The 18,225-nt window shown below is 41.0% G+C and overlaps 2 protein-coding genes across 3 annotated transcripts in view; one reads left to right on the top strand and one right to left on the bottom strand.

Annotated features, from left to right (window-relative positions):
* Positions 1–46: 46 nt before the first annotated feature.
* On the bottom strand, positions 47–9,440 carry CCNJ (cyclin J). Its single transcript, XM_013186996.3, has 5 exons — positions 8,971–9,440; positions 7,109–7,319; positions 4,409–4,708; positions 4,158–4,317; positions 47–3,186 (listed from the first exon to the last, which is right to left on the bottom strand). The coding sequence occupies exons 1-5, from the start codon at positions 9,037–9,039 to the stop codon at positions 2,775–2,777; spliced, it is 1,152 nt and encodes a 383-aa protein (XP_013042450.2). The 5' UTR covers positions 9,040–9,440; the 3' UTR covers positions 47–2,774.
* A 2,397-nt stretch (positions 9,441–11,837) lies between these two features.
* ZNF518A (zinc finger protein 518A) overlaps positions 11,838–18,225 on the top strand; it is a 43,801-nt gene continuing 37,413 nt past the window's right edge. For both annotated transcript variants that reach the window (XM_048060695.2, XM_048060693.2), the window contains exon 1: positions 11,838–12,148. The gene's annotated coding sequence lies outside the window, so the exon portion shown is untranslated. The remainder of the gene's footprint in view (positions 12,149–18,225) is intronic.

Raw genomic sequence — 18,225 nt, 5'->3', positions numbered from 1 at the left:
GACCAGTTTGTGTGTGCGCTTGTTTTTTAAATAATACACAGTGTAGTCTTCTTACTCAAAACTAGTTTTATTTTTTAAAAATAAATTGAATGCATAGCACTCACAAAGATTCCATTGTTTTGGACATTTTGCATTTAGGAGCACCATTTTTCTTTATGGCATAAAAAACACATTTTGGTTCTAATAGTAAGAACAGTGTATTTCTAATGTACACCACTAAAGCCCTTTTAAATAATACATTGAAACTGTTCAGTGTACATTTTCTGTAGTCATGGTGAAGCTGTAGTGTCAGGAAAAAAAATCAGACTAAGTAATAAATTAAAAACAAACAGCATGTAGTGGATCTTTTTACAGTTGATCTAATGTCTTAAAAATAGTCAAATAAAAATACCCTAATAAATGTAAATTTGCAGTATTAACTAACTGAATAATCCCCCCGCCCATTATAATTCCAGTGTTAAGTATTAGTTAAACTTTTATATATCAAATGCCTATGGGATAACTTTAGTAATACTCCAAAAAAGGAAAGTCTATACTGCTGCATTATCAATAAAGATGACAAGTTAGCTGACAAAGATTTTACAGAAAAGTTTGCTACAGGCATCTGCTGTTATTTCAAGTCATGGTCTATTACAAGACTGTACATTCATAGTTATCAGAGGTAGTTAGAGCACTGAGGACTTTGATATATAGCATTGAAACAAAATGAAACCTGCAGAAGGAAGTCTATTTCTCTCTCAAATGGGTAACAATGCTGAATAAAAAGCATGGCATCTTATGAGGTGGAAAATCTCTACTTAACACTACTCTCAGACCTGGGGAAATATTCATTAAGAGACAGAGAGGTGAGGAAAAAAAAATTTGCACTTAGAGGAAGTAAGAATTGACCACACGATGCCTATTTCGAAGTTGATTCTCTAGAATAAAACAGAGAGGGTCAGCTCTTTTATTCACCCTCCTATCCCCTCTTGACTTGCACGTATATGCTACAAAAGCCCACAACAAAAATTGGGATTTATGCAAAAACAAAACAAGTGAAACAGGATTTCTTCTCCTCCACAATAAATAGGGTTTGTAGCACTTCATCACTCAGCTCCAGGAAGAAAGAGCACTACCATCCTTCCTCCATTCTGAACATTACGGTAAGGCCCCCTCTCCTGTGATACAGCATTCATCTTAACGTTGGTAACATATCTTAATTGCCCCTACTTTGAAAGCAGTAAGATTCACAATACTTCAGTTTCATTAGGTGGTACACACTTGTAAGTGCTGCCACTAAGACAGATGAGAAGGTGGTAAAAGAACAAATAAAATAAAAAAAAAGCCTTAAGCCCACATACTATAGAGGTATTTTGAAGTAGTAAGCGTCTTGTCATCCGTACCTCCTCCCACATTCAACCACAGGAGAGGCAGGTGTTTTTTTAAAAAAAATCTCCAATAATATCTTTACCACCATTTTCATCGAAGACTTGGATGAGTGGAGCTTTCTACCCTCAGACTATCCACTCCACAGGAGATAGTGTAATTTCATAAGGTTACGTAATTAGCACCTTAATTGTGATAAAGCAGTTCATTCTGAAATACATTTTGATCCACCCGTCTAGAAGAGTAAGTCTCTGCATTTTCTTCTGGAACTCCCAAATAGCAGAATAAGAAGAAGTTACCCCTGTATTACCTGAGAATTTTCCTCCGTTGTAAGCCTGACACAGAACTGGATTTCTATAAGCATTTACCTGTGGGTTTTTTTGCACAATTGATATTGTCAATACAATTGGAGGATGCTTTCTGTTGGTTATTAATGTGTGTGCACTTACATGGAAGAATCACAGCCACTGTAGTAGTTCTGGTACAGTACAAGTTCAGCTGAAACTTTCTCTTTACTTCAATTACTCAATACCACACTGCTGGGCAGTAGTTCACATCTACATTCTGTGAACCCTAACACATCCCTTTGGTACTCTGGATACAGACACCCTGAAGAAAAGCCCCTTCATTTGCTATAGGCTCTTCCCTTTCTACCCTTCTCCCTCAGGCTATACCCAATTAAGTGTACAAACCAGCAGCACAAAGTAATGAGTAGAAAATTCCCTGAGTTAGTATGAAAGAGTTACTTTAAACATAAAAAGGATAGGGAAGAAAAAAAGGAAAAACGTAGTGTCTATCCTGTGAGGTACAAAACTTAAACTATCCAAAAATACCACTTAACTCAAATGCCTTAGTCTAAAGCAAATGTCCAATACAAGTGCTGAAAAAGGGGCAAGAGTACGGAGTTATCTAAGTTAGATTTGTTTCTTCCTGTGGTCCCCACGTATCTGGAGAAGTCTGGCATTCTATGGATTCTTAAGTTTCAGTAACTTTAACGTAAATGTTAATACTGTATGGTGGTATTACACAAACATCTTCAAAATAATACTGCATATCTCCTTCATTAAAACGTAAGTCTGTAGTTAGTCCACAGCCATTTTTCTTTTGGCTGATATTTCAAAGATGTGCATTCGAAGCACTGAGTATTCTGAGTGCCTGAGTAAGAAGTTATTACTCCCAGGTACATGCATTCTTTCAGATGTTCTGTGTGCTTATTTTTTGCAGTCTCTACTTGAGCTACGGTACTGATTGCCAATCCAGTTGCTTTTTTTCTGGAAAGACATTTTAAATTCAATTTGTTGCCCTCAAACTTATTTGAGGTTAAACAAAACAAACAAACAAAAAAAACAATTCCCCACAATGCAACTTCCTGCCCCAAATAAACAAGCACAAAATAATTTTTGTACTTATCACCTCTCAAAGCAGGGAGTAACACAGGAATATCGTCCATTCACCTGGTAACTCCTGTTGTAGGAGACGCTTATGCATGGCTTCACTTCTAGCGGAACAGCTAGTGACATAGCAGCACCGGTCTGTCCATGGCCTCGAGCCTGAACACTAGACTGTAAGGCAGCAGGGCAAGTCTGAAGCGGGTAAGATGCCGTGTGATTAGCTGATAGTATCTGTTGACAGTTCTGCTGTTCTGATGTCTGATGGTGATAGTGTAACGAAGGTTGATGAGCTTGGAGATACTGGGGTATGTGCTGCTGAACGCTGGCCTGCTGGGGAGTTGGAGCTGGGGACTGAAATACAGTATGTTGAGCAGACTGAGCATGTTGTCCTTTTTGCTTGTTTGCTTCCTTCACATCGTTATCATGCGCACTGAAACAAATTCAGGAGACAGAATAAATTAAAATGGATATAAAAGTCATTTTAATTCCTTTGGATTAATTTAAAAGCACTAACAAGTGATACAGAAAGCATCCAAAGCTTTTAAAAACAATTTTAAAAAAAGAAAATCATTTTAGCATAACCAATAAAAACTCATAGTTTTAAAATTTGTTTCTTTTCAGAATTTCACTTAATTTTGTAGCTTTAAATGAGTTTTTGTATTGCTAAGTGCAATACAAGCAATACAGCAGTATCTAAAAATATCAGTACAATAAAGTGCCAGATTACCAGAATCTGAACTTAAAGCTTGCTTGCTGCTTCTACCTCATTTAAATTGGGTATATGGTTTTCAAAAGACATGATATTTTGGCTTATTCCATGTTTAGCTTAAAATAGTGTACCTCACCCCAATTCCCTTTGATTTATACCTGCCTCAGATGTATTTAGACATACTCTTTCATTTGCTTTTATGCTGAGGTCAAACAGGTGCCAGCTGCACACTTCAGTCAGACCTAAAGTCAGCTACGGTTTTGGTACCATATGGGGCTAATCTCTTGAACACAGGTCAACCATCACCATTTTTTTTTTCCCCCTAAAAGGGACTGCTAACTTTTTATGTTGCACTACAAGATGACTGTAAGGCTTCCCTGCCCTCTCACATCAAAGTGTTCCAGAGTGATACTGAAAACACTTCTACAACAGCATGGGCGTGCTTTAGGTACTATGCCTTTCACTACATATATCAGCTGCAAGACTGGGGTTTGTTGAAAGAACAAAACAGAGGTTAGATCAGATGGTGGTGGGTTTGGTTTTTTTTTTTTTTTGGAAAGAACAAAACAGTTATCACCTAATACCTAGATATAGACAAATTGAAATAAAAATAAACTGCTTGCAATGTTAACAGCAATTAAGTATACCGATAGATCAGTACATAGGCTTAAAAAAGGCAGCTATTAACTTACATTAATAGTCGTTCAATACATGGCACCAGGAAGTCCCAGGAGTATGCAGTGAGATGATGCAGTCGAGTAGGCCATGTTGGGGAGAGACGCAAGATAATCCTTGAAGAAGCTACGCATGCAGTGGCAACTAAAGAAGGGGCATAATTTAAAAATGCATGATCTAAAATGAAGGGAAAAGAAAAAGATTTGTATAAGTTGGACATTGTCGGCTAAGAGAACAAAGGAATAGTTACCTGAAATTTGTAACTCACCTTGAAGTGATACTTCCAGAAAGTAATCAGCATATTTTGCCATATATAACTTAGTCTTCTCTAAGCAAACCATTGGCCAGCCATCATGAAGATCAGTTTCATGGACAGCAATAGAAAGATAATAGTCGATGAAATGAGCAGCAGTTGGGAGGCACAAATTCCACTGAAATGTTTCTAGCAACAATAACTCCATATGAAGCAAATTCTGTTTTGTTAGTACCAAATTCATGTTAGTCATACAACCCAAGCTGTTCAACTGTTCAAGTTTGGGAACACTGTCTTCCTTTTCTTCAAATTTACCTTCAGATGAACAGAAAGAGGAGGGAAAAAAAGGTTCAGCACAAGTGAACAGATTGCATCTCATGTCTGCATTGGTCATATTTCAATTCTACTATGTCAAACACGTTTGAGACTTTCCCACAGGTGCAAAGCTTAAATGGAAGACTTCACTGGAGACAAAAAGGAGCATGTACTACTATAAGAGGGCTAAATTTCAGCAGATAACATCAAACTTTGTGTTGGATATTGTGCAGTGGCATATTTCCTGTTGGTTCTTCTGCCCACGCACACAGATGCTGTTTGCCAAGAGCAGAAGTGAGCTGTATTATGACATTTCTGGTACTGCATACATTTAAGTTTTTGTCACCAAATTGTTGTATAACGTGTCCCCATCATCAGTGAAATACCACTATGATGTGACTCGGCATACATAACACCACAGCATGCGACTTTACTCATCCTCCTACCACTGCACACCCTTTTTGTTTTTAGAGTACAGCTCCATCTCTAGGCAGTGCGGCTGCTTTTATTGCCTGTTATGGTAGGCACGCTTTTACATATAACTGATAAGTTGCTCCAGCATTTCAAACAAGTGGATTTCAGCAATGTACATCTGAAAACCCACAGCGCCTTATACACTGTTTCAACTCTAACACTGCCAGTAGCTTCAGCTTTCCCTGGACTTTAACTTGTCAGGCCTGTATGTTTTTAGCCTGAAGCAAAATTGTATATGTAGAAAACCCATTAATAAGGGAAACAAGTGTCACATTTCCATACAGTTTGCCATATGGTTGTGCTATTTCAATTTCATTGCAAATTCTTTCCATCTTACACCCTCTATTCAGTACTACATATGTTGTAAATGCACGTTTTTGGAGACTTTTGCAGGACTGAACGTACTGATCATTTGCTTCTCCCTCCCCCCACGTTGGGAGCTACTTACATCAGGACTTAATCCAACACCAACCCCAATGAGTTAGTTTTTGTTTCCCATACTCTAGCAATTACAGAAATAGAAGCTTCAGGGATCAGATAATCATTTCTGTTCTTATTTCTACAACCTTATTAGATATATCAGTATGATTTGTCCAACTCACTGTATGGCTGACTAAATTGCTTGTTTGAGCCATAAAGGACAAAAGTTTAAGTGAGCATTTTGGTTTGTGCTTTCTAAACTAATTCATACGCTATTTCTCAGAAGGACAAGGACTCCGGGCTCTCATAAGCTCTACCTGCTGCTTGTTACAAAAGATAGCAGAACTGATTTTTTAAAAATAATAATACTCTTCAAAACATGAATTTCACTCGACAATCTGGCATTATTTCAAAGACAATCCGCTTTCTTAAATGGATCAGACTGGTTTCTGAGGTCTATTTTTTATAACCAGAGCCCCATCCTTTGGGAAAGGTGGCTGGTGACATCCAGTCAAAATTTACCTCCCAGAAGAATCCAAAATAACTCTTTTCTCCTTTACAACTATTCAACAGAACAGTTATTGGTGGAGACAAGATGCAATGAAAGGAAGCTGTATACCAAAAATAGAAAACCAGAGCGCTGAGGTGTTGACTGGCAGAGAAGGCCTAGAGCTACACCACGATGATCTCACCTTGTTTGAGAAAATGAAAATATATTCAGAGAAATGGATTAGCAGAAACTGAACCAACAGTTAATTCTGCTACTAGAACAAAGCTCGGGCACTTGGTTTAACAACAATTACCAGCAGGTATTCTGCAAACTACATCCATATCTCTCTGGGGACTTCTGAAAGGACTCCAGAAAGATGGATACACACCACAGGAATCTAGCTGAGGTCTATGTAAGCAGCACAGTTCATAATGAGTGTTTGTAATTAATTCCATCTTCAGAGTACTATGCAATCACCAATGTATTCACCTGTGTTACATTTTGTATGTGACACAATACAGGATTTACATTAGCCTTAGCTTGCATAAAGAACACTTCAATTTATGAAATCTGAAGTATGCCAGACACATCCAGGACAATCAGCAGGGATCAGTACAGTCTACCTATGGTTTATTTAGTTTCTTTCTTTATCATAGGTATCTTGCTTTCAGCACTGGTTCTGCCTATTTTGACATGTCATTAGAAAGGCAGCCTTTCTATTCCTCTAATCTCCTGCTAAAATTCATTGCAGAATAAATTTGTGTTTCCAAGCACAAACATTGTTTTTTTACTTGCAGTTCATTTTTTCTTCCCTGTTTTATCAGGTGCCAACAGATATCAAACCAAGAGTCTGAAGAAACGCTCTACCAAGTGGGCCAAATTTATGTACACTAATCTGTCTACCTTTTGTAACCACTTTGTTTCCCCTTCTACCTGCTGTATCCCATCAAATTACTCCTTGCATTTGGCAGAAGAACCTATGTTGCTCTGGTTAAAGTATGGTGCCACATACTTACTTGCTAAAAGTAAACAGGAAAGAGCAACCACATGCAGCTGCTGTACAGATATGTCATAACGATCCATAAAGAGGTCCAACAGATACACAGCTAGATGTCGTGCAGCAGGACAGAGTCTGAACCGATTGCTCACGATGGCAATCAGATCTGCAAAGTATCTTCTCAGATGTAACTGGGGAGATTGGCCTTTGTAGGAGGGCAGCTTCAGCTCCTAGATGGACAGTAGCATGTAATTTTATTACAACCACCATTGAGTTTGTATTGCTATCAAGCCAATACAGCTGATATTCCCACACTTATCATGGAATTTTCAGTGTTTCTCCTCCCCTTCTTTTTGTTCCCATAGTTTCAGCATTCCTTTTACAGAGCAAAACTTGTTTGTTGTAGTATAGAACTGATAAATAACTTGGTTCTGCATAACATTAGCATAACTTAATTAACATATTTTCATTATGGAATCAATTAGAGTGACTTTCGTGCAATCAGAGTGACTTTCATTTTTACCACCTCCTATACCACCTCTCCTGCAAAGAGTGTGTACCTCCCAGCAGGGGAGCAGCAACGGTATCCAAGTACTCCTCAGATGCTTCAATGCAAAGTCCAATAGCTTAACTCAGCCCCCCCCGCTACAGTTTAATCTGAGCAACCAGACTTTGTACTGAAGTGTTTGCATGTCCCAGTGCTGCTGGATCTCCTGCAGGTGCCTCCAGAAGGGCACTAACAGCTCGCTGACGGTAGAAACGTTAGGAAGAGGAAAGGGGGGTGCAGGGGTGTCATCGCTTGCTACATGTGCACGTCTAACCCTGACAGTCTGATCTCACTGGTGTTGCACTGACGCTGATTGCTGTGTGCTCTCAGACATTTAGTTAAGCGTATATAAACCTCACGCAGTCTGCGATTTGGGAGAGAGGGAGGACACAAAAGCTCTACCAACACCACAGATGAGAAAAGTCTTTGGCACGATCTGTTTTGAATACAAAACTTGGTCTGGCACAAAGAGCATTCCCCAGGCTCCTGCCTAGCAGCTACTCTCCTCTCCTGCATCCAGCAGAGCAGCGCTGCTGACGCCTCTTACCCTACGAGTTACATTGTGGAGCTTGGACTAAGTAGGATTTTGAGTGCAATTAAATTCCCATCGGAACAGGCTGGTGACATCCAGTTAGAATTCAGTCACCCCAAATTTTCAAAGTTTTAACATCAATGCAAGGGTCTGGAGCATGCTAGTGAAGTGGGGGAAAGAACTGACAGAACAGCCACCCGGAACCTACTAAACTGTGGAATTTGCGTCTCAAAAGACTGACTTAGTTTTAGTAATTGTACCCTTGGAAGCACACAGATCATCCTGTTTTTCTCGTGTTCCTCCCTCACCCCCCTAAAAAAAAAAAAGTTGCTGTGGCAGTCACACCTTCAAGGAGGACAATCCGCTCACCGAGCGCTGTAAGGCAGCGGGAGCGCGTTGGGAGCAGGCTCAGTCACTGCAAACTAACTTTCAAGCCGAGACAGTCGGTGTTTGGTACCCAGCCGCCCCCAGCGACCAACTTCAAGTTAGAGCTGAAGCAACTTCAAAAAACCCCAGACCCCGTACTGTTCTGCTGTGCTCCCTGCGTTTCGCTGTCATTCCGCCCGTATCGCAGCACTTTTTCTCAACTCGGCTCTGCCCGGGCACCCGAGCAGAGGAGCCAAACGCACCCTGACCCCTTTCAAACCGCAGGGTGAGGCCGGCCGGGCCGCTCCGAGCTGTCAGGACGGGGGCAGCGGGCCGGGAGGTGCCCTTCTGCCCCCCTCAGGGGCACGGCCGGACCCCAACAAAACCCCGGCGAGCCCCTGCCCGGGCAGCCCCCACCCCCGGAGCCCCCCGGTACCTTGTAGCGCAGCGCCTGGTGGATGTCGGCCGCCAGCTGTCCTGTCCACCACTGCGCCTCCAGCTCCATCGGGGGGCGGCGGCGGCCGAGGCCTGGGCGGAGGGGAGGGGAGGAAGCGGCGCTCGCTGGGGACGGGACCGCGACGGGAGCGGGGCGGGCGGCGCCACCCTCGCCCCTTCCGCGCTGGCCCCTAATTAAACGCAATCGGCCGCCGCTGCCGCTGCCGCCGCGGGGCCCCGCGGCCCCCCGGCCCAGCTGGCCGGCATGCGGGGCACAAGTGCGGCTCGTTAAGCCGGGCACGGCGCCGGGCGATCGCGCCCCAACAAAGGCCGGCGGCGCTGCCGCCGCCCCCCAGCCTCCCGCCGCCCCCCCCTCACCCTACGCGGCGGCGGGGCCTGGCCCGGGGCACGTGAGCGCGGCGCGGCGTGCCCAGCGCTCCCCCGCCATCACGCGGCGCCGCCCGCCTCGCCCATTGTTAAAGGGCCGAGCGGCCCGGCGCGTGTGTACAAAGCCCAGCAGCGCCCGCACGCCGCCGCCCACGCCGCCAATCGCCGGCTGCCTTACATCGCGGCCCGCCCGCCCGCCGCCAATCAGCGAGGGGAGCTCATGGGGGAGAGGGGAGAGTGCCGAGCTCCGCGGCTACGCGCGGGAAGGGTTTGGGCCCGCGGAGCTGCCGTAGCCGGCCCCGATAAAGGGCTGGGGACGGGGCCTGGCCGGGCCCTCGGGGGCTTTCCTTGGGGTCTGCCTTTTGGGGTCTCCCCCCTGGGGTCTCCTCGCTGCTGAAAGGGCTCGGAGGGACTCTGAGTCTCGCTCGCGGGGCGCTTTGCACAGCCAGAAAAGTTAGCGTGCACTTACACCTGAACTGAGTGAATAAAGATAACAAGCACGTCCTGAATGCAGCTGACAAGCCCCAACCTGGCTCTTTATTTCATTCCCTTTCTCATCGCCCTGCTCCACCTGTGGGCTTTTTGGTGCCTGGGCCGCTCCTGCCAGCGGCTCTGCCTCGCTGAGCTCCTTCACACATCTTTCCTTCAGCCAGCTGGTAGATGAAGTACCTTCGTGGGTTGCAAAAAGCCACGAGGCTTAAGTACGAGGCTGATTTTTGCTGGTGAATTCTTGCACGCTGCTGGTTAAACTCTGGCAGAACGCTCGCAGTTGTAGGCATCCTCCCTTCAAATAGACTGCACCTGAGCTTCTGCCTTCCTGGAGGTTATTACTGAAAAGAGCACCACAAGCACCTGTTTCTGAAGGTCTTTTTCTAGCTATTTTGCCCTGCTTGGTAATCCCCTGCTTTACAGGTCTTCCAAAATGGTACTTCCAAAGTACTTAGTGCTTTCTAGTGGTTCACACCTTTAAATTACCAAATGTCCAATCAAATCGCTAATGAGAATATAAAACCTAGTACAGGAAGTATTGCAAAGGGATGGAGAAGAAATGCTTTGGATGCATTTTATGGTGAGGGAGTAGGTTTAATTTTTCATTTCTACCCATGCTCAGACATGACTCTAATTAAGAAAAGGGAAACCAACTTTTTGACATAACCAGTTTAATGACTTTGTAGTCAGGGCAGTAAAGGCCTTTTTCTGCACATACGCATGTCTAACTGGAATGGATAAGCCTGGGGATTTCACTGACCTTTTTAATCCGAGCAATTGTGCTAATATGTGGAAGCCCTTGTTTTCAGGATATATTTCTCAGACTGTTTCCAGTGCAGCAGATTTTGTTATGTAGTGGAACATAGCTTTCTGAAGAACAAAAATGTTTGAGAGGAGATGTTCATAACTTATGTGCGTGCATATGTGATTGCGAAAATACTTCAGCTATCTGAAATCTATGGGCTATTGAAAAAGCATCACTTTGGTTTTCTAATGGCTTTTAGTCTCATCTCTATGCATTGTTTGATAGGCAATTGCATGCTCAAGCTGATTTTGATATTTGCAGAGCAGATATGTTGTTTTAAAATTATTTATACTTAAAGAAAAGTGATGCAAAATGTTTATGTTTTGAGGGTAAGCTATATCTCAGCAACAGATTTCCTAATGGGGACAGTCACTAAAAACATCTTTATGGCCTTCTAAAATGCATTGCATGCTTGAAGAAGAGAAAACTAATAAACACCAACGTGCTAAAACCTTGCTACAATGGGTCCAAACAGATAAATGATGTTTCCACTCTTGCATATTGGGAGAAATTACTGTCATTAGCACCACTGCCTCCCCTTAGAGCTTTCTAAACACCAAGTCAATTAGTCTGTTTCTGTATTAAGTGAGGAAAAAAAAAAGAGATACATGCTGGCTTATTTTTCAGATCTACGTACTTGTCTTGCCTGTGTAGGAAATGTCATCCTGATAAAGCTGTGTACTCTAAGAGCTATTTTATTTATGTGTCATACTTGGAAAAACAGTGTCTTGTAGTTACTTGCTACACTACAGAGCTGAGCTGTGGAATGCTTTCCTTGTAATGCTTTCTTCATTTCCTTTCCTTTTTTTTTTATTTTCTTTTTTTTTTTTTCCAGATTGCTGGGCACCTATTATAACCTATTTTAATTGAGTTGTTGATCTTATAAACTGTTACTTGTCTGATTTCCATGTGATCAAAACATAGGTTTGGGAAGAGCCTCACCATCCTGCCCAAGGCCAGGATTGCTCCTGGCATGCATTTTTCTTATCTTAGAAACAGACAGTAAAACAAAATCACAATTTCCTTGAAGAGTGTATGCTAGTGCTTCAGTGTCCTTACGTTGGACAGTTTGTTAATGTTTGGTATACACGTCAAGCATGTTACTATCTATAAACCACAGACATTGAGAACTGATAATTGAAGGCTGTGTTGTCATGTCTCCTTTCTGCTGTTACTTTAGGCCCAGTGATCACAAACCATTTTACCCCTCCTCACAGGTCATGCTTTCTAAACTTGCAATTGCTGTTCTTTTCTAGACACTTGTTACATGGTTCATATCTATCTTAAGTGCATGATCTAAGCTAGATGCAGTGCAGTTAGCTCAAAGATGTTTTTCATCAGAGGTGGCCTCTGTTCTTTTCCTAGAAAATCATCCTATTGAAAGAGCCAGAGTACTTCTGTACAGCTACGTTGTTATCTGCAGGAAGCATACATCTCTGCACCGTGACTCTTGACTGGAAGAACTGAGAGTGTTCTTGGAGCCTCCAAACTTTATTGGGTAAGTGGATTCACTTTTAAGTGGGAATGGGAATAGTGCAAATGAAACGTGGATAGATTAATACAATTTCAGATTTTATCTGCTTTTGGTGGTCAAGGCTGTGTACAGTGCTCTAAGTGTTCCCACCTTAGTCCCCTGTGTGTAAAGACAGAAGCAAAAAAAACCCTTATTAATTCCTTAGACTAAAGAGAGGATATTAATGTTTACTTTCATTAGGTTTTCATCAGGTAGTTAGGTTTTCATTAGCAAGAAACTGGAAGTGTGAAGTTTTCTGCTTAGGTGTAGCATATGGAACCTGAGAGAGCAGAAAGCAGAAATAATTGTTATGAAACCATTTTAAATGCATATCCTCTTTCTGTGAATGGCCATGAATCACCTAAACAAATTCTTGTGTCTCAAGAGGGAAATACGATTGGCTGTGAAAGCTCCTGTCTGTGCTTTGAAAAGGTACCAGGTAACAAGAAAGACCGTTATTCTTGGAATTCCTCAAGAAAAATTATGACCCTGAACTACGTCCAAAACAGGGTATAATGGAACCTGTGAAATCTGGACTAAAATGCTTATAACATTATTTTTTTTTGTGGAATCTTCTAAGGAGAATGCAACTAAATTGCAGAATTTATGGATCTGTAATTCACAGATTATAGTCTTAACACAATTTCAGGCATGATGGGTGAGCTGACTTCTCTTTGTAGTTACTGTGAGGTTAGATCTGTATCTCAAGAACTGATGCATGTATTTGTGTTTAAGCTGCTTCCCCCCCCCCCCCCACCCGAATTTTTGGTGGTTCTTCTTGGCCTCTGGAAAAAAAAGAAATGTGGCTTTTAAAATATAAATTAAGAACTTGCAGGTAATTGCCAAGTACAGCAAAGACTCTGATCTCTGTACATTAGAAACTTTTTCCTTCTCCTAATATAAAAGGATCCATTTCTGGTGTATTGTTTTCAGTGTTAATGGTACATTAACCACAGAGTATCACAGTTTCTAAAGACTGACGCATTGTTTTTACCTTCGTACCTGTTGTCATTAGATACATATTTGAAGTTTGGATTTATCTTGACTGACAGAATTAAACAAATGAGTCACTTCAACTGTGTAAGTAGAGTCCAGGTTAGAAACTCAATTCTGGGATGACAAAGCACTGAAAGAGATATTTAAGCAAAGACTCAAGCACTATGTTAATTGTATCGGTTCTTACTTTTAGTTTGATGTTCCTCGGTGGTTCCATCTGAATAAAAAATGGTAACTTCTTAGATGGCATTTCTGAAGGACTGCATTTTTGGAATTATAATTAAGAAAATCTCAATTTTGTGGAAATTCTTAAAAAAGAACTTTCTTAAAAAAGAAATATCATCCAAACTTAGTTCCTGTTTTCCTTAGGGCTGGGAAAGTTAGCTCTGTTTTTGTTACCGTACTTGTTGATCTTATTTTCAAACAAAGGCTGTATTTGATGACATTCATAGCAGTAACATTTCAAGGCCATTTAATTAAAGGGAGTGAATCACTTTAAAGACAGGACTGTAACTGCTCACCGAGTTCTTTTGCAGCATGGTGGTAGATGAAATGTAGCGTGTCAGTTAAGGGTTTTAACACTTCAGAGGCATTAGTGTGAGGGCTGCCTCCTACTGAAAACACTCCAGGGTTGTATTTGTAAATGTCTGTACTGAATGTTAAAGGTATTCTATGGGTAAGATTTTCAAAGTTGTCTGGGGATTTGGAGTCCCAGAGTAGCTACTAAAATGTGATTATTGTTTTTGAACTTAGCTGGTAAATATCCTTTGGAACTGTTGTCTCTAGTTATTAATACGGCTATTAAGAGAGAAAGCCATTAAGAGAGAATTCTCTGGCCTGAATGATACATGCTTTTTGTAAAGCCTTTTGATAAGCAATTTGGCTTTAAGTGTTTTCCCATCCTCTGGGAAGCAATTTTAAAAATGCGTGTCCATGAATGTTTTATTTGGCATTAGGATGAATGTGTATGTTTTTGGTAATGTGTTGGATGAAGGAAACATTCATATAAGTGGAATTGTGCTGACAGATATAATTTGTACTTAGGGGGTTCTTTATTTCTGTAAGACACACTCCCAGCTTAAGAAATAACTTTGTCAGTAGCTAAAAAGATCCAATGAACTCTGCATCTAAAGCATATGTATATACTTCCTGCTTGGAAGGTTTCAGCTGATTTGACTGAAATTTAGGAAAGGTTACTTGTCGTGCAGTTAGCTCAGAGATGGAGGAGTACAACAGTTAGTGATATGTTGTTGTTCCTGTCAAACATGTTTTCATTTTGGTTATATCCACAGAATTTAAGTGGAGCAAAAAGGCCTGTTCCTTTCAAACTGAAGATCCAAGAAAAAAAAAACTTGTCATTTGTTTTTTTAAATATTTATTATTATTATTTTTTAATAATATGCAGAAGGCAGCCCAGGCAGGGTACCACAAAGTTAATGCTTTTGACTGCAGGTGGTTGCCGTATAGGAGAACTACATGAAGATGTAGGCTTACATCCACAGGGGGGCTTGGTCCTTGCAGTGCTTTGTGTTGAAGTAGTTGGTACTAGTACTTGACTAGCTAGTTTTTTGTACCCAGGCACAAGTAGAAAACTTTACAGGTCCAGTTTCTTGCAGATGAGAATCTAGCTACTACTACTGAAAATAACTATTAACATCCTCTGTTTGTTCTAAGGGCTTACTGAGTTTGTTCCGAGTCTGTTCTGATTTATATGCGTGGGGTAAGGCAGCAGTACTTAGAGCACTCTGTTCCCTCTTACATGAGGGAAAGCTGCTATTACATCCTTCTGGAGCTCTCTCTACCCTAGGCTGAACAAGCCCAGTTCACTCAGCCTCTCTTCAAAAGGGAGTGTTCCAGTTCTCAGCCATCTTGGTGGCCATACAATGAATTTTCTCCCCATAGTCCATGACTTTGTTGTACCGGGGGGAGGAGGGAGTCCTAAAGCTGAATGCAGTATTCTAGATGTGGTCCGATGAGTGCTAAGTGGAGAGTAATAATTGCTTCTTTTGATTTACTTGCTATGATCCTGTTAACTCAGGCCAGGTTGCTGCTAGCCTTCTTCAGTGCTGGAGCATACAGTTGACTCATGTTCACCTTGCTGCTGTGGGAGTCTTCAGCTTCCCTGTAGCGCTGGGTAGTTTAGCACTTTCTTCCAGGATACTTGCCAGGATCACAGCATGGTTTACTCTGTATTCATGAAGCTAAAAAAAAAAAAAAAAAAAAAGAAGAACGATACAGTGCAGCAGGCTTGGTGCTAGGGTAAATCCTGCCAAATCCAACAGGGCATGTGTGTGTTTCAAGTACTGTGCTCTTTGATCCGTTACTTAGAAGAAGTGCTGCACCTTGTTCTGTTTTCTTGGTAGTGAAGAGCTTTTAGTTTGGGCTTGTAATGTGTAGGGATAGTGTATCCTAATATGAGCATGGATCACAATGAGATCTGGGACCTGGTTCTGCAACAGTGATGACTGTGGCAAATTCTGAATTTGATGCATCAGAGCCTCTGAAAGGAATCTTCGGGTCTTGCTATGCTGAAAGAATTTGAGATTTTTATATTTTGGACATTTTACTGCCAGGCAGATGGTCATGTATTGAATGAACTGAATAACTATATATCTTGCTGGCGTGTTGATGCACCTTTCTCAAACTTTATGGACAACTAGACCCTTCACCACTACTTAATATATTCTCATGCTATTCAATGCATAATTACCTAGTCCCGACGTGTCTAGTTGAGACATGTTTTTTTGAGACGTGAATCAGTGCTCTGTATTTTTACTCACTGCATTGTGACTCATTACACCCACTGCATTATTAAAAATGCAGAGACATACCTCTCTCTGAATATTGTTAAAAACACTGTGATGACTTGTTTAAAAAGCACGTTAAATGAACAATCCAGTTGAAAATGTGCCCAAGCAGTTTGGTTTCACAGTATATTATCAGTAGTACTCCTATCTGAAACTGTGACCCCATTTTGTGTTAGGGTCTCCATTTGGTACTGTTTGATGTACACATATGAAGCCTGTGCCCTTAACAGGTGGTTAGCACTTCCTGGGAGGAAGGGATCATTACTAATTTTATTTTACTTTTTTTTTTTTTTGTCTAAAATAATCAGCACTGACTATTTCTTTAACATAATATGGAAGTAGACAGTATTAAGACAAGTTCTGCTCTAGGAAGAGAAGAGCAGTCTCCTTCACCCTGTTTAAGAGATCAGAGGAACTTATGAGTTGTGGCTCATTCTGCACCTTAAAAAACCTCAGACTTGGAGGAAATGTGCTGTCAGAAGAGTCAGTGTGCAACTGTGAGCTCTGCTTAGTGGATTTGCACTTTGAATTGTTGTGGTCACATACACAATTTCTTATGAACTCTTATGTTCGTATTCCTGTCCCATTCATAATTACTTTGAGGACAACGTGTAAGAACCATCTCTTTTGTGCTGTTGGCAAAATGGAGTCATGTTCACTTAGGGTTTTGAGTGAGAAACATTGCATATGAAAAAATTATATGAGCCTCAGTCTGAAGTTACAGATATCAATATGGTAAATAAACAGTATCTTTGAAACACTCTCATGCTAACATAATATTTTTAATTTGTTCAAGATTATCTTTGGCAAGAAAACAAACTAGCACCTCATGTTTCTCCTCTCACTAATGGCCTCAGTCTTAAGAAATACCAGCTTGTGTTTGTTTTTCAGTGGTGGTCCAACAATTTCAAAACAGATGGTAAAAGTCAACCTTTCTGTTTGAGTCATTGCTTTGCTTAGTACGTGACTGTGATGAGAGTAGTTATTGCTTGTAAGAAGTAATTTGATCAATATTGCTGGGTGCTAGTTTTGCAAAAGTTTGTTACATTTTGGAACTTACTCTTTGCTTGAAAATGCTTGTAGAATTATTTTGAGTTTACTGTCCCTGATCTGCAGTTTGCAGTTTACTGTGTTACTTAGCTATTAAAGCCAAGTGGTGTTATTTTTGGTTCCTGAATGGACTTTTGTAGATAATCACCAGGTAAGTCCTCAGAGACTAATGTTCAGAGCAGTGCTCAGACACTGATACACTTGGTTGGGGTTGCCACGGAAAAGTTGGCTTTTCAAACAGTATCATTGTTCATTGCTAGATCAACATGTTGTGTTAGATCATAGGGGCTATGTATGGAAAAAAACATGTCAGTTTAGACAGACTTTTCCAACAGTTAGATTTTACTGCCTGACCGTGTTTATTAAAGATTTCAGATAAGAATTTCCGTGGTGATGATCTAGAAGTGGAAAAAAACAAACAAACAAACAAAACCCAACAACTCTCCATATTTTACTTAGATTTAAATAGATTTTATTATGAAAGTCAGAGGTATAATGCTGCAGACACAGAGACACAGATGCTGGAACCAATTTGCATTGTGGTTTAATGAAATATTAAGTTCAACACTAGGACTCCTACAAGTGGTTTAAAAATGTGTTGCTGCATGACCCAAAGCTTTGATCCTGCATAACATTTCTCTGATACTTCAGCTTTGTTTAAAACCTTTAATTGGGTTATGCTTGTACTGGTTAGAATTGTCTATTAGTACTGCAGTTACTTTATACAAGAACAGGAATCACCTGTCCTCTAACAGTCAACATAAAGCTCGCAGAAAATTAGAAAGGCAATATAAGCCATATAGTTTATACTTTTACTATTTCAATGAATTCAAAATGTGATATTATCATAGAATCATAGAATATTCTGAGTTGGAAGGAACCCACAAGGATCATTGAGTCCTGATATAGATCAAGTTTCTACTACTGTCTGACCAGTAGTAGAACTGCACAGAGATCTGGTATTAGTGACGGTGGAAGCCTTATTTTTACAGATGGATAAGAACATTTTTCATCTGTGTTTCTGAGTTTCACTTCCTTGTTCTGTGAAGAAGTTAGCTGTGGTGTAGTAACTGAGTGACAGTTATGTAATGCAATTACTGGAACCAAATAATTCTGTAAACCTAATTCATCCCAATGCTTCCACTGAAAGCAAATGAGTAGTGCAAGGTGAGGTGGCAGGCTTTGTCTTAAAGTGTACATAGACTGGAG

Source organism: Anser cygnoides, chromosome 7, assembly GCF_040182565.1.
Source record: "Anser cygnoides isolate HZ-2024a breed goose chromosome 7, Taihu_goose_T2T_genome, whole genome shotgun sequence".
NCBI lineage: Eukaryota > Metazoa > Chordata > Aves > Anseriformes > Anatidae > Anser > Anser cygnoides.
The sequence above is the reverse complement of the archived record's forward strand: the minus strand, read 5'-3'. Positions and strand labels throughout refer to the sequence as shown.